General features: G+C 38.0%; 2 protein-coding genes and 1 pseudogene across 2 annotated transcripts; 2 read left to right on the top strand and 1 right to left on the bottom strand.

Annotated features, from left to right (window-relative positions):
- The first annotated feature begins 1,574 nt into the window (after nt 1–1,574).
- LOC133302679 (uncharacterized) lies at nt 1,575–10,334 on the top strand (annotated as a pseudogene).
- Nucleotides 10,335–11,650: 1,316 nt separating this feature from the next.
- On the bottom strand, nt 11,651–12,975 carry LOC133302678 (F-box protein CPR1-like). Its single transcript, XM_061502494.1, has 2 exons — nt 11,814–12,975; nt 11,651–11,700 (listed from the first exon to the last, which is right to left on the bottom strand). Exons 1-2 carry the CDS (start codon nt 12,973–12,975, stop codon nt 11,651–11,653), a joined length of 1,212 nt encoding a protein of 403 aa, XP_061358478.1.
- Nucleotides 12,976–14,773: 1,798 nt separating this feature from the next.
- LOC133302677 (uncharacterized) lies at nt 14,774–15,934 on the top strand. Its single transcript, XM_061502493.1, has 3 exons — nt 14,774–15,329; nt 15,640–15,722; nt 15,896–15,934. Exons 1-3 carry the CDS (start codon nt 14,774–14,776, stop codon nt 15,932–15,934), a joined length of 678 nt encoding a protein of 225 aa, XP_061358477.1.
- The last annotated feature ends 374 nt before the right edge of the window (nt 15,935–16,308 follow it).

Genomic DNA, 16,308 nt, shown 5'->3' with positions numbered 1-16,308 from the left:
AATCACAATAACATTTGTTGCTTTATTGGGACTTGGATTCGATTGTAATTTGTTGTATTTCAAATCATTGCCTCTTTCAACAATTGAGCCATTTTTATTAGGCCACAACTCTAGTTGAATACGAGCTTCTTCAATCAATGGTTGGACCATGTACAATGGGTCAACTGTAAGTGCATCAAAATTCTTATTAATATTTGATTTTCCTTACAATTCACTATATATTATCATTATGCTAATTTTTGGTTAAAGATTATTTTGTGTTTAAAGGTTAATTTAATTAATGAAATTTCTATTTTCTTAAAAAAATATTATTAAATTTAATAAATGTAAAAAAAGAAAAACAGAAATAATATCAGCAAGCGTGTGCGTTTTGAGTGTCGTGATAAATCGTGTAGACAGTAGCGGTCCTCGTACACTGAAGGGAGTGGATCCTCTCATGTGAAAAAGTGGTCATGTTATTTGATCACAATCACTCATTGATGATGATGAGATAAGAGAGAGAAAAATGTATAAGTTTTAAATAAGAGAGAGAAAAATTTATTTTAGGCAGTTTTATTATTTTTAGAATTTTAGATTTTTGAATTTTGAATCAATAAATAATAGTAATTAACATCTAAAAAATAAATAAAAAATTACAAATAAATAATTCAAAATACATCCCAAATCTTTAATCTCAAATCATTTCAAATATGTTGTTGTTTTCCTTTTCTTCCCAAACAAATCACAATAACATTTGTTGCTTTATTGGGACTTGGATTCGATTGTAATTTGTTGTATTTCAAATCATTGCCTCTTTCAACAATTGGGCGATATTTATTAGGCCACAACTCTATTTGAATACGAGCTTCTTCAATCAATGGTTGGGCCATGTACAATGGGCCAACTGTAAGTGCATCAAAATTCTTATCAATATTTGGTTTTCCTTACAATTCACTATATATTATCATTATGCTAATTTTTGGATAAAGATTATTTTGTGATTTAAAGTTTAATTTAATTAATGAAATTTCTATTTTCTTAAAAAAATATTATTAAATTTAATAAATGTAAAAAAAGAAAAACAGAAATAATATCAGCAAGCGTGTGCGTTTTGAGTGTCGTGATAAATCGTGTAGACAGTAGCGATCCTCATACACGGAAGGGAGTGGATCCTCTCATGTGAAAAAGTGATCATGTTATTTGATCACAATCACTCATTGATGATGATGAGATAAGAGAAAGAAAAATGTATAATTTTTAAATAAGAGAGAGAAAAATTTATTTTAGACAGTTTTATTATTTTTAGAATTTTAGATTTTTGAATTTTGAATCAATAAATAAAAGTAATTTACATTTAAAAAATAAATAAAAAATTACAAATAAATAATTCAAAATACATCTCAAATCTTTAATCTCAAATCATTCCAAATATGTTGTTTTCCTTTTCTTCCCAAACAAATCACAATCACATTATTGGGACTTGGATTCGATTGTAATTTGTTGTATTTCAATCATTGCCTCTTTCAACAATTGGGCCATATTTATTAGGCCACAACTCTAGTTGAATACGAGCTTCTTCTATCAATGGTTGAGCCATGTACAATGGGTCAACTGTAAGTGCATCAAAATTCTTATCAATATTTGATTTTCCTTACAATTCACTATATATTATCATTATGCTAATTTTTGGATAAAGATTATTTTGTGATTTAAAGGTTAATTTAATTAATGAAATTTCTATTTTCTTAAAAAAAATATTATTAAATTTAATAAATGTAAAAAAAGAAAAACAGAAATAATATCAGCAAGCGTGTGCGTTTGAGTGTCGTGATAAATCGTGTAGTCAGTAGCGGTCCTCATACACGAAAGGGAGTGGATCCTCTCATGTGAAAAAATCGTCATGTTATTTGATCACAATCACTCATTCATTGATTGATTGATGATGAGATAAGAGAGAGAAAAATGTATAATTTTTAAATAAGTTATTGTGATCAAATAAAATTACCACTTTTCTACATCCAAATTAAGATTCATTGGAATGTTTGTCTATTCCTAATGTATTTTGTTCTATAAAATCCGTCGCTTCTTCATCTGAACAAATATGATACTGAGCTAACAACAACAACAACAAGAAGAAGATTGTACTAAAAATAAAGAAAAAAACAAGAAGAAGAAGAAGTAACAAAGGAGATCGATCACGAAGATGAAGTGTTAGACAACAAGTTTGTCGGGGCAGAAAAACAAATACGCAGTGAAATTGAGCCAACTGAAGCTCGAATTAGGACTCTTCGGAGCGAGGGTGGGTGCCTCAAACAACAGGGTGGTTATTGAGATAACAGGGATAGCTAGAAAGAAAGAGAAATCTTGTTCTTCTTCTACATGTTTAAACCCGACAACACCTTTCTCACTTGTTCCCTTTCATCATTCCCCAAAAGGAAAATGCATTCACACCACCTCCAGTAGTAGATTCCTATGTACCAAAGCGCCTTCTTTCGTATGGGACAATCGCGACCTCTGTGGTTTTCATCTCCTCCTCAAAGATGGTTTCTGCGACATCACGTTTCATGTCTTTTATGTAACAACTTCTTTTTCTCTTTCAAACTCTCTCTCCCGTTTTTTTTTTTCAATTTTCAATTTTTTTATTATTATTATTTGTTAATGAAATTTGACTGAAAATAAAAACGCAGGGAGAGGGTGCTGCAGGAGAATCCAAAGGTAAAATGACGGTGGCCGGAAAAGTTTCCATGAGCATTGCCATGGCGGAGTTGCTGATGAAGACGGACTCCGATTCTCATCATCCATTTCAAAGAAGACTTCCAATCAAATTGAAGGTCAATGGTTTATTCATCGAAGCTACCCTTTTGGTATGTTTTTCCTGCTTCTTCTTTTTTTAAGTAATTATTATATATCTTAATCGCTCATTATTGGTCAAACCCAGCACATCCAGCAAAAATGGAAAGCAATTATACTATAACAGTTTCTTACCTATTTCATTGAATTTTCTATGTATATATGGATACAAGCTCAAAAAATAACAAAATATTAGTTATATATTGTTGTATTGTATCAACTCATTCATCAGATAGTTAGTGTCTATAGGTCCATCATCATTTCTCTGTCAGTTCATTTCCCAAATAACGTTATTTGACCGTGATTATAGAAGGACTTGTCTTTTCTTTTTGCTCTTTTTTAATCATTCGTAGGTAAATTATATTCTTGAGAAATCATAACAAATTATTATTTTGTCAAATATTTATTATTATTATTAAGTGAAATTCCACGTAAATTTCATTAAACAACTTGATCGAGTTCACTTTCTCTTGGATCTTTTCATTGTAATTAAGGTGGAAATTATTAGCACGATTACGATGAGTAATACTTTTGAACAGGTCTCTGGGAGGTTATTGAAGCTGAGGAATTCTCATGATGATGATTCGCCAGGACACTTTGAAAGCTTGGTCCAGTCAGAGAAAAAACGCGGGATTATAGGGAGAGTAAAGAAGTTTTTGACGAGCTTGACGAAGAAAAATAATGACAAGTTTGACCATGCGGAACAACTGAGTCCTTATGAATCGGATGGCTCTCCCGTATTTGACTCAGATGACTCGTCGAATGAGTCAACAAGAAGCAGAAGCAGTGGCAATGGTAGTGACAGTGACAGGTACGGTAGAAATCACAACGCAGGGTCAAGACTTACAATCGGGTCTGAGAGGTTTACGAGCTCAGGGACAAAGACCCGTTTGGACACAGTGCAAAAGAATTGGTCACAGTTGCCATTGAATATAAGCTTCAAGGGATGGAACTTTAAGACAGACACAAGCAAACAAGAAACCTTAACCACCCATCCAGGTCCTTCCGCGGTATGTAACTTCATCCTATTTTTTTTAACACCCATTAATTATGTTTGTATTGAATTGCAATGAGCCAACAAAAGGTCACTTTTTTTTAGATGGACTAACAAATGGTCTTTGTCAACCTTTTTGCAGAAATCAGATGAACTTTCTCTACATTTATACCTTCAAGGAGGTGCAAGTAACTGGGAAATCAAGAAAATTTCAAGCAGAGATGGGCGAGCAAAGCTCAAAACCAATGTTTTTTTCGCTTCCTTTGACCAACTGAGTGAGCAAGTGATACGACCCTTATACTGGATGAACGCATGAGGGAAGACAGAGAAGATGTCGGTGGAGTTGTCGGTGATACTGCTGAGGAAACGCATGAGACAGAACCGCTTGAGACAGAAGAGACGGTGGGTCAACAAGATGAGTCAGATGCAGTTGGTCCAAGGAGAGGCACAAGGGCCAGGGTGCGTTCCAGGTGGACTAGTGACTACGTGATGTGAGCTTGGGCCAAGTGAACTCAAGCCCAACTCATTACCTATTAGCAGTTATCTTAGTAAAGCTTGTAATAATGGGCCTTAACTTGCAGAAGCCCAAAGTAGGAAATACTGATTCACTTTTTAAGTAGGAATCCCTTCTCTGATGAGGGTAGCGAAAGTTGTAACAGAATTCTTCTTCTTCCTCTAAAATTTCTGGAGTTGCCGGCATCCTCGAATTGCCGTTGGTCCTTTCATTAATATACAACATTTTCTTCTTAATCTTTGTCTGATCCTATCATTTTGGTGCTTTCATTGAGAGGAAACTTCTGCTAATCCTTAAGGCGGAGGGAACTCGCAATGCCGTTAAACAAAGCGTAATTGATGAATGTATGTCCCGGTTATCACATCATGAAGAACAGTTCCAATCCTTGGGTAAATTGCTGCAAGAGATGAATCTAAAGTTAACTTTAATGGAGGGCAAGATGGATCAAAACCAGAAAAACAAATCTAAAACAGAGAGCTCATCTGGTGAGGGACTTGGATGTCTCTTTGGCAACAATGCTTTCAAATCCATCAAGTTGACGATACCACGATTTGCCGGAGGAAATCCAGAACCGTGGATCCACAAGATCCAACAGTTTTATGGGTTTCATGCTCTATCTGATACTGAGAAGTTCACTCTGACGTCCTTCCACATGGACGGCAAGGCAGAAGAATGGTACCACTGGATGTATCGTAATGGTCGCTTGAGCACGTGGGATCAATTTCTGGGAGCACTTCGATCTAGGTTTGGTCCTTCACGCTATCGAGATCTGCGTGGAGAATTGGGTCGTTTGACTCAGCTAACCACCATGGATGAGTATCAGACACAGTTCGAGCACTTGGCTAATCAGGTCATTGGTATTTACGATGTGACCCTTCAGAGCTATTTCGAGTCAGGCCTGAAACCAGACATTCGTAAAGAGGTTCGTATGCACCTCCCTGTCACGTTAGAACAAGCAATTGACTTAGCAAAAATTGTGGAGGACAAGCTGAATGACAAAAGTCCTGGCAAACCTTATTATAATAAAACAAATACGGGGAACAATAGTAATAGTCAACCTGCATTGCTACCTACACCTGCGAAACAGTTTGCTACTGGTGTTACAGCACCCAAGGGAAATCTACCCGTAAAGAAGCTCACTGCAGCAGAGATGATGGACAAAAGAGAGAAAGGTTTGTGTTACTACTGCGATGAAAAATTTCACAGAAATCATATTTGCAAAGGAAAAATGTTTATCATGCTAGTGCAAGATGAAGGGGAAGAGAGCATCGAAGGAGAACATCATGTGATAGCACCAGAACTTACCAATGCAGAGTCTGGGGAAGCAGAAAAAACCATGCCCGAAATCAGTTTGCATGCTATGGCAGGTCAACATTCCACTAGTACATTGAGGGTCAAGGGAAGGATTGACAATGCAACAGTACAGATTTTGGTGGATGGTGGGTCAACCCACAACTTTATACAGGATCGTTTGGTGAAATTTCTTGGTTTGGAGACAAATCCCACACAAAAATTCCAGGTGTTGGTGGGAAATGGGGAGGTTATGGATTGTTTGGGGGTGTTCCCGAAGGTGAAATTGGAGGTACAGGGCCATTGTTTTTGTCCTGACTTGTATGTCTTGCCCATCCAAGGGGCTGAAGTGGTCTTGGGAGTTCAGTGGTTATCTGAGTGGGGTGATGTGACCATAAATTACAAGCAGCTGATCATGAAGTTCGTGCGCAATGGGCACCCAATAGAGATCCAAGGTGAGTCTAATCTCAACTTGGAGGCTATACAGCTGAACCAACTTTGCAGATTAACATCCTCCAATTCTGTGGCGTGCTTATATCAGCTTCATGCTATTGAGCACCATCCTGCTGAACCAGCACCTGGAAGATCAGCACCTGACAGCAGGGTACAGTTCGTTTTGGCCGAATTCAAGGAGGTCTTTGATAAGCCCACCACTTTGCCTCCTTATCGCCAAGAGGATCATCAAATTCACTTGGAACCTGCAACCAAGGCTGTTAGTGTCAGACCATATCGATACCCACATTTTCAGAAGGCTGAAAAAGAAAAAATGGTAAAGGAAATGCTGGAATCAGGGGTGATTCGCCCCAGCCTTAGCCCTTTTTCCTCTCCAGCCTTGCTTGTTAAGAAAAAAGATGGAACCTGGAGATTCTGTGTGGATTATCGAGCTCTCAACCAAGTGACTATAGCACATAGTTTCCCTATTTCTACAGTGGATGAGTTGCTCGATGAGTTGGCAGGAGCTACAATTTTTTCCAAGATGGACCTCAGATCTGGTTACCACCAGATACGTATGGCTGAGCAAGACATCTATAAGACCGCTTTCCGCACACATGAGGGTCACTACGAGTTCGTCGTTATGCCTTTTGGGCTTACTAATGCCCCAGCTACATTCCAGGGCATTATGAACTCGATACTGAAGGCATTTTTGCGGAAGTTCGTCATCGTTTTTTTTTATGACATTATGGTTTACAGCAGGACATTAGGAGACCATTTGGAACATCTACGAGAAGTATTGGACTGCTTGAAGACAAACTAGCTGTATGCCAAACTAGAGAAATGCTCTTTTGCTCAAACCGAAGTGGAGTACTTAGGGCATGTGGTTGATGCTAAGGGAGTCCGACCAGATGAGGGTAAGGTTAAGGCCATTATGGAGTGGAAGGAACTCCGCACGCTGAAGCAACTGAGAGGTTCCCTTGGCTTGGCAGGGTACTATCGCAAGTTTGTGAGGGGGTTTTCACAAATTACAGCCCCTTTGACTAACCTCCTCCAAAGAGATGCGTTTCACTGGAACTCAGAAGCAGCACAAGCAATGACACACTTGAAGGAAGCCTTATCAAATAACCCTGTGTTAGCCCTACCCAATTTCAGTAAACCTTTTGTACTCACCACTGATGCATCTGGGGTTGGAATCGGAGCAGTACTCAGCCAAAACAACCAACCCATTGCTTATTTCAGTCGCAAGTTGTCACCAAAAATGCAAAAAGCCTCTACCTATGTTAGAGAATTATTTGCTATAACAGAAGGAGTAGCCAAGTTTCGTCAATATTTGTTGGGTAGCAAATTTACCATTCGCACAGACCAGCATAACATTAAGGATTTGATGGCTCAAGTCATTCAAACTCCTGAACAGCAGCGTTTCTTGGTTAAATTGCTGGGTTACGATTACACCATCGAATACTACCCTGGAGCTATCAACCGGGTAGCTGATGCCTTATCACGGGTCCATGAAGGGGAAAATACCAATGAGACAGAACAACCCACCCTTATGACCTTGTCCACCCTAATTAACCCCCTGTTGAATTCAATCAAGGCAGAAGTTAAGGAGAAATCAGAGTTGATCAAAATTACCAAGAGCATTACAGAAAACAAGGAGGGATTTGAGAATTATACCTTAAAGGATGGCTTATTATTTTTCAAGGGGCGAATAGTGCTGGCCAGTAATTCTGAACTTCGAGCTTCTGTACTCCATGAATTTCATTCCACTCTCGTTGGAGGTCATGGTGGAATCCGCAAAACACTGCATAGATTATCCACCCACTTCTATTGGCCCAATCTGAAATTTGATGTGCAAGAGTTTGTGCGAACGTGCCCAGTATGCCAAGTGACCAAATATCAGCCACTCTCCCCAGCTGGGTTATTACAGCCCCTCACCATCCCAAAGGCAGTGTGGGAGGAGCTCTCCATGGACTTTATAGTTGGATTGCCACCATCGGAAGGGAAGACTGCTATAATGGTTGTTGTAGATCGTCTGTCCAAGTACTCACATTTCTCTGCTTTACAGGGAAATTTCACTGCTTCGCGAGTTGCATCAGTGTTTGTATCTGATATTTGCCGTCACCATGGAATACCTCGTTCCATAGTCTCTGATCGCGACCACATCTTCATCAGCAAATTCTGGCAAGAGCTATCCAGATTAAGTGGGACACAGCTACATTTCAGCACAGCAAACCACCCAGAGAGCGACGGCCAGACGGAGGTTACTAACCGTGGGTTGGAGCAATACCTGCGATGCTATGCCATGGACAACCCAAAGACTTGGGCACAATACCTTCCATGGGCCGAATTTTCTTACAATTCCTCCTATCATTCCTCAATCGGTTCAAGCCCCTTTTAGGTTCTGTATGGTCGCGTTCCACCACCATTGCAACCGTATGAAGGAACCACTTCAGCTATTGAAGCAGTTGACACCCTGCTTACTCAAAGGGACCACATCATTCGTCAGCTCAGAGAGAACCTTCACCGAACTCGACACCGCATGAAAACACAAGCTGACAAGCATCGTCGCGATGTCCAGTTTGCCGTTGGGGATCGGGTATTAGTGAAGCTGCAGCCATATCGTCAGAAATCCGTTCGCCACCACACCTTTTCCAAACTCAGGCATCGGTACTATGGGCCATTCCCAATATCAGAACGGATCGGATCTGTCGCCTATCGACTGACTCTACCTGAAGGATCTCGCATCCACCCGGTTTTCCACGTATCCTTATTGAAGGCTTACCGTCAAAATCTTCTTTTTCACCTTTTACCATTACCCCTCGTGGCTTGGGAGAATCATCCGGTGACAGAGCCCATGGCCATCCTACGTTCCCGAACAATACCGAAGGGCAGGGTTTCAGATTTACAGATCTTGGTTCAATGGCGTGGCTTACCTTTAGAGGATGCCTCATGGATTTCCCTTTCTGAGTTTCTTCAAGCTTTTCCTCAGTTCGATCTTGAGGGCAAGCTCGAATCTTTAAGGGAAGGGGGATCTGATACGACCCTTATACTGGATGAACGCATGAGGGAAGACAGAGAAGATGTCGGTGGAGTTGTCGGTGATACTGCTGAGGAAACGCATGAGACAGAACCGCTTGAGACAGAAGAGACGGTGGGTCAACAAGATGAGTCAGATGCAGTTGGTCCAAGGAGAGGCACAAGGGCCAGGGTGCGTTCCAGGTGGACTAGTGACTATGTGATGTGAGCTTGGGCCAAGTGAACTCAAGCCCAACTCATTACCTATTAGCAGTTATCTTAGTAAAGCTTGTAATAATGGGCCTTAACTTGCAGAAGCCCAAAGTAGGAAATACTGATTCACTTTTTAAGTAGGAATCCCTTCTCTGATGAGGGTAGCGAAAGTTGTAACAGAATTCTTCTTCTTCCTCTAAAATTTCTGGAGTTGCCGGCATCCTCGAATTGCCGTTGGTCCTTTCATTAATATACAACATTTTCTTCTTAATCTTTGTCTGATCCTATCAGCAAGCCTGTGGTGAGGGTGCGTGCACGGTCTTAGCTTCTGTCATAGCACACTGGCTCCATTCCAACCATGATATGCCAACAAGAGCACAATTTGACAGCCTCATCAGACAAGGTTCATTTGAATGGAGAAGCCTGTGCAACATTGACTGCTACTCGAAGCTGTTCCCAGATAAACATTTTGATCTGGAGACGATCGTAGAAGCCAATCTGAGACCTCTCATTGTTCTGCCTCAGAAATCATACACGGGGTTTTTCTCCCCTGAGAAGTTCCGGTGCTTGAAAGGAGCTATGTCCTTTGATGAGATTTGGGATGAGATAAACGGCAAGGTTGTTGATTCCGAGCCAAGAATTTACATAGTAAGTTGGAACGATCATTTCTTTGTTCTGAAGCTAGAAGTAGATGCTTACTATATCATTGACTCGTTGGGTGAGAGACTTTTTGAGGGGTGCCAACAGGCATTCATATTAAAGTTTGATGATTCGAGTGTTATGTAATCCCCTTCAAAGGGTGCAAAAAGTAATGAAAGCCTTGAGATAATTTGCCGTGGAAAAGAGTGCTGTAAAGAGTTTATCAAACGCTTTCTCGCTGCCATACCACTTAGGCAACTAGAGAAGGAGGAGAAGAAATGGAATGTTTCAAGTCCTAATCTTCATCGGCAATTGCAGATTGACTTCCATTATAGCTCTTCATCATCCTCATCCAATTCAGCTTCTTCTTCTCTGTTGTCTATCTTAACAAGTGGATCTTTATAAGTCTATTACCTAGCCGGGCATTAGTTTCTCGGTCTTGTGGACTAGGAAGACATTCACCACGGCCTTGTGACCCAATCAGCTAGCATGTGCTAAATCTTTGAAGACCCTGGCCTTGTAGCTGTAGGATGCTTTTAAACCTTGCGTGTTTCAAAATGTCTCCTGTCGATGCTAGGTACACATCACGGACCATATTTAAAAGGGAAAAACTATTCTCATGTCACATTAGACAAGTTTTTTCTTTTATACATCCTTCGATAATTGTGCCAACTTTTTCTTTTTTTTTCTTTTATTTTTCAGGTGGTGGAGCCCACTAATTTGTCTCTATGACATGAGATTAATAAAACCCTATTTAAAATTGACTCTCGACTACAAAATGGTGGCAGGAATGTTTTCTTCTTGGTTGACCTTGAGCAAATGCTACAACTATAAACCGCAAATTAAGAAACTCGATTTTGGCAACTTTTAAACCTTTTAAAACCATGCTATTTTACTCAAATTGAAGATCAAGAACAATATATAAGCATCATTAGTTCATAGAAAAACCATCCCTTCAAGATTGATCCCTAGTAGGGCTTACATACCTGATACAGTGGATTTGAATGAAAAATGAAAGGAAGTGTAAGTTTAGATGCACTTGTTATTAATTGTCCAATGATATTTACTTTTTCTTTTTCTTTTTTTCAATCCAATTTTTCTCTATCCAACCCTGGAGTGAAAGGAAGAAAGAAAAAGTAAAAGCGAGTAGAGTTAGTCCTCGTTGAATTCAATCTCTGAATCTCTCGTTCTTTTTTTATTTCTTTCTTTCTCGGTATTTTATCAAGGTCCTCTAAGTTAGTCTCTTCATCTATCTATTTTACATACAATTCAAGAGGACCAACTGATACACAAATGTACAAAAAAGAGTAACGGAAAATATCCCTATTTGGGAGAAATATCATCGTTTCTAATAAAGCTATTTTTTTTACTCTCCTTAGAGATTATCGGTTAACGTGGCGAAAAGAAAAAAAATAATTTTATACCATTTTAACTATATCTTATCGGTAAGATATACTTAAAATGGTGAAAAGCAGATAAAGTTACCTAAAGTAACTTTAGAAACCTTTTTCCCATATTTTAATGTCTCATCTTAGAAAATAAACTCAAACTAACAACAAAACAATTGATAATGTTACAAGTTCTAAAAAATAGGAAGCTGAAGTAAAATTTTATTCAACATTTATGCTTACAAGTCCTAAGAATCTATCTTGATGATAATCTATCATAAGAATCTATCATATCAGACATTCTATCATAAAGAACTTGTACGGCCCAAATTACTATGTCCACCATCTTTCAACTTCCGGAGATTCATCATCTTGGCTCCAAACTGCACAGCAATATAAACAACAATCAATCAGTGAATAATCATCTAGCATAATATAATATAACTTGAAGCCAAATAAATATAAAAATATAAAATAGAAAGTGTTAGTGAAGTACATGAAGTCGCAGTATTGCTTTCTTGGTCAAGCAAAACCAAGCTTTCTCTGAAATAACTAGCATATAAGCTTTTTCTTGCACGACTGATCCCAAGGTCCCTCATCTCTTTGCTCTTGAGATCAAATGAATGCAAGGACATAACTGTTTCTCCATATGGGCATGGAAGTGCTAAAACCTCACTTGTAGGACTCGGTCCCAATAGCTTTTGAAACCCTTCCTCTAAATAAATATTATACATCTTAGTCCATGACTCTTCTTTTCTCATCCATATGCAGCAGTTAGTCTTTTCAAGCGAGGGGTTCTCTATAAGCGAAAGGCAACCCTCAATCATAGTAACAACCAAGTTCCTAATAGACACAGTAACCAACTCATTTGGAAGCTCCATCCTATTGAACTTCTCCTCCACCATATCGAACATCAATATGTAATTACTTTGAAAAGGAGCACTTTGGGTTCCTTGGGAGGCAAGCCAATACACATTTCCGTGGAAAAATACCTGTTGAGAGCAATAATCTATGCTTAAGTCAATGTATGACGCATCAATGACCCTCCAAGGGTGACCCTCGTTGAGGGAATACAACTCAACCTTTGGAGGAATCATGAAGACAGATGTAGGATGATATATCCGCACGACCTTGAAATCATTCTTTTTAGAATCAAACCCAAACCCGAGAACGTAACAACCAGGATGCAAGAGAAATGACTCCGGCACAATTGACTTTGGGAGTTGGAGGTGTCTTCGTATCGAAGGGTTCAAGAGAATGATATCATCTGTGTCATAATCAAAGAGACAAACAATACCGTTGAGGGCACCAACAAAGCCGAGGAATTTACTATCGGGAACCCAAAATGAGCATTCGAGATTTGCTATTTTGGGAAAAGAAGAGGACCATAAAGAATAGTTCTGCTTATAAGAGGGATATGAAGGGTAAAAATCGCGGAGAAGGAAGAGAGGAAGGGAGGGGTTTAAGAGAGAATGTTTGAGGTGTGAGGATATGAATGTGGGACTCTTTATCATTGTATTCAATGATTTGCACACTGACATGCATTTTCCAATGCTTTTGAGAGGTAAGCGAAGAAGTATTTCGCGCACTATGGCATCAGGAAGGCACTCGAACATTGTGAAGTTGGGAGGAGAGTTTAGGGAGCCAAGTGAATTCATTCTTCTTCCTTTGTAGAGCTTTAGTTAATAAAGTCACCCCACTAATCTGCATAGCAGTTAAAAACCTACTAACATAAATGTCCACGTGATCACAAAGAGGGTAAATTATTTGAAGCATGACTTTCAATAAATTATTTGACGCGTGACTTTCAAATATATATATATATATATATATATATATATATATATATATATATATATATATTAGTGCTATTTATGTGGAGAAGATATGATATAAGAGGGATAGATAAGATATAAGAGGGATAGATAAGAGTAGAGAATGATAATGGTAGGAGAAACTCATACCGTATTTGATGTGCATTAATATATAGTGTGATATGATTTTGTTGTCATAACTTGTGTTTGAAAAAGAAACTAGATCATGTGAGGATTTAAAAATGACAAACATTTTTTCATTCCATCTAAACATAGAAGGGTTTAACTTTTATGCTTTTGTTGTAGAAATATTTTGTCTACCAAGTGCACATAAAAGTGAGGGAGAGAAAAATTTGATGAAATCCACTCACTTTTACGTGAGTGTGACGGACAAAATATTTCTGTAACAAAAACAAAAATAGTTTTCCCAATAAGGGCTGTTATAATTACTACTTAAAAGTTTTACAACTCTTAATATAAAACTAATCATAATCATTGTTGATTTTCATCAATCTAACGGTTTTAATTTATTGAAAATTAATAATTAATTAATAAGTGTTCCCAATAAATTATAACTATTAGATTGACGAAAATTAACAGTAATTAATTTAGTAGCAAGAGTTGTAAAAAAAATTAGTTGTAGGTATAGGAGTGTAAATAGGCTAGGCTAGGCTTTGACTTAAATAGGCCAAGTCTGTGTAAAAATCTTTATGATTGCTCTGGCATGTATAGGTCTAAATTATAAGTCTGGCATGACCTGTATTTCAAAAATAAAAGCCTTAACCTAGGCCTGTTAGCCTGTTTAAGCCTATTAAATATTCAATAATTAAAAAAACTAAAATAATATTATTTTATTATTCAAAATTATTAAAATAATAATTTTATTTAAAATAAATAATATGATATAGGTCGGCCTGTAAGTATAGGCCCGACATATACAAAAAGCCTAAAGCCTGCTTTCTAAATAGGTTTTTTAAAAAGTCTAAATATGTTCTATTTGACTATTTATAATATGACAAGTCTGGCCTAAACGTTCATCCAAGTGGGCTTTGACTGTTGGGTCAAGAGTGGCATCACTTTTATAACTAGGTCTCCGTCACAACCTAAACATTCGTGGAGCATCATCACAATCACAATCACAATGTTCGATTTCCTTCCAGAAGCCCTAGTGCACGAAATCGTCCATCGCGTACCACTAAAAAGCATTGGAAAATGCATGTTAGTATGCAAATCATGGAACGCAATGATAAATAGCCACAGCTTCATATCCTCACACCTTCAACACTCGCTCATTAACCCTACCACTTCTCTCCTCCTTTTCCGCTATGTCTTTCCCTCATATAAAGAGCAGTATCTTATCTACTCCTCTTCCTTTCGCAGAATCGCTGAATTTTCATTTTCCGTTACGGTTAAAAAATTATTCTACTTTGTCGGCGCTGTAAACGGCGTCGTTTGCCTCTATGACTATTACACCCATGATATCGTCCTTTTGAACCCTCTGATAGGGAAAGAACTTCAACTCCCGAAATCGATATCCACGTGTGTCGCCACTCTCTTCGGGTTCGGGTTTGATTCGAAGAAGAATGATTTTAAGGTTGTTAGGGTTTGTTGTGTTGATAGTGGCGAAAGTGTGGTTGCTCCCATGGTGGAGTTGTATTCACTCGAGGAAGGTAATTGGAGGATCATTGATGCTTCATACTTAGAATTATTGGATTTAAGGATTGGTGATTGCAGGGAACAATTGTTTTTCCATGAGAATGTGCATTGGGTAGCTTATGATTCTTTACAATGTAACTGCATATTGACGTTCAATATGGTTGAGGAGAAGTTCGAGAAGATGGAGCTTCCGGAGGAGGTGGCTACTTCACCCTGCAAATTGGTTACGTCTGTTATTGAAGGATGCCTATCGATTATAGAGTACTTGTCTTCTTCGATATGCACAATATGGTCAAGGAGAGAATCATGGATGAAGACTTATAGTGTTTCTTCAGAGGTAGAGTTTGTACAGTTAATGGGACTGAGCACAAGTGAAATTTTAATTGTCCGACGCCACTTGTATATAAATTTGTATTCCTTTGATCTCCATAGCGAAGTGATGAAGAATGTTGGGACACTGAGTGTAGGAAAAGATTTATGTGCTGCTGATTTCACACAGAGCTTGGTTTTGCTTGACAGAGGAAGCAATGCTGCTTCTTTGTGTACGTAACTTATGCTTAGTTTTTTGTAATGTATTTTTATATTTATTTATTGGAGAGAAATCCACTTAACATCAATTAAGTTTATCACTTCTTACCACTAAATCTGTAACCGATGATTTCCGCCAATCTAATGGTTATAATTTATTAGATAATACTTGTGAATTAATTATTAAATCTCAATAAATTGTAATCGTCAGATTGACGGAAGTCAACTATTAAGATTTAGTGGTAAAAGTGATAAAGTAAGTATACCGTGCTCCTTGTTTATTTGACTAGTTGCTAATGTATTGTTGTTTATACTATTGTGCAGTGTCGGGGCATGATGATGAATGGGAAGTACAAGATTTTGAAGAGCCATTGCCATTTGACAAATTGAATAGCATACGCTGGAATGTAAGTTAATTTGTCTTATTTAGTGCTAATATTGACTAAAGTGAAGAGAATTCAAATCCTTTTGCTACAACTAAGCACAAGCATGCATAGGCATGTTATGTCAAACATTGGGGTGTAATAAACTCAAAATGGTTTTGTTAGGACCTGTTGTGTTTTTTACAAAAGTTTTTCAGGAAGGGCATATAAAAATTTATATTGGTTTTGTTGTTTGAAAAAAGAAGAAGCGCATATTGGTTCTCTATCTGGAAGTAAGAAGTCATATCCACGGGAGGAGAGGAGCATCTGTCACATGAGAATTTGCAAACATGTGAAGAAAGTTGTTCTTAGTGACCACCCGGCAATAGTTTTTTCAGAATGCCAAGCAATACCAAATAGAGCTTTAAGTCTTATCGGATGAAAATTTGTTTATACTTGATGATTCCTTAATATCTTATTTTTGTTTATATTGTTGTGCAGTGAATGGCGATGAATGAAAAGGACTGGATTCTGAAGAGACTAAAGGCAAAATAGAAAAGAAAATTGAGATTAACTTACATGCATGATGTTGAATCATCGGAAGTTGATGGTAAACATAATAGATGCATTA

Source organism: Gastrolobium bilobum, unplaced genomic scaffold (assembly GCF_033153095.1).
Source record: "Gastrolobium bilobum isolate Gb01-03AN ecotype WA unplaced genomic scaffold, APGP_CSIRO_Gbil_v1 utg7258, whole genome shotgun sequence".
NCBI classification, from domain to species: Eukaryota; Viridiplantae; Streptophyta; class Magnoliopsida; order Fabales; family Fabaceae; genus Gastrolobium; species Gastrolobium bilobum.
The sequence above is the reverse complement of the archived record's forward strand: the minus strand, read 5'-3'. Positions and strand labels throughout refer to the sequence as shown.

Bases quoted from the DNA above. Each gene is read 5' to 3' on its own strand.
- LOC133302678 (XM_061502494.1), bottom strand. From the start codon at position 12,975: ATGAATTCACTTGGCTCCCTAAACTCTCCTCCCAACTTCACAATGTTC. The intron at 11,701-11,813 runs GTACTTCACTAA...ATTGCTGTGCAG, and splicing joins AAGCAATACTGCGACTTCAT to TTTGGAGCCAAGATGATGAA.
- LOC133302677 (XM_061502493.1), top strand. From the start codon at position 14,774: ATGGTGGAGTTGTATTCACTCGAGGAAGGTAATTGGAGGATCATTGAT. The intron at 15,330-15,639 runs GTACGTAACTTA...ACTATTGTGCAG, and splicing joins AAGCAATGCTGCTTCTTTGT to TGTCGGGGCATGATGATGAA. The intron at 15,723-15,895 runs GTAAGTTAATTT...AAAGTTTTTCAG, and splicing joins TGAATAGCATACGCTGGAAT to GAAGGGCATATAAAAATTTA.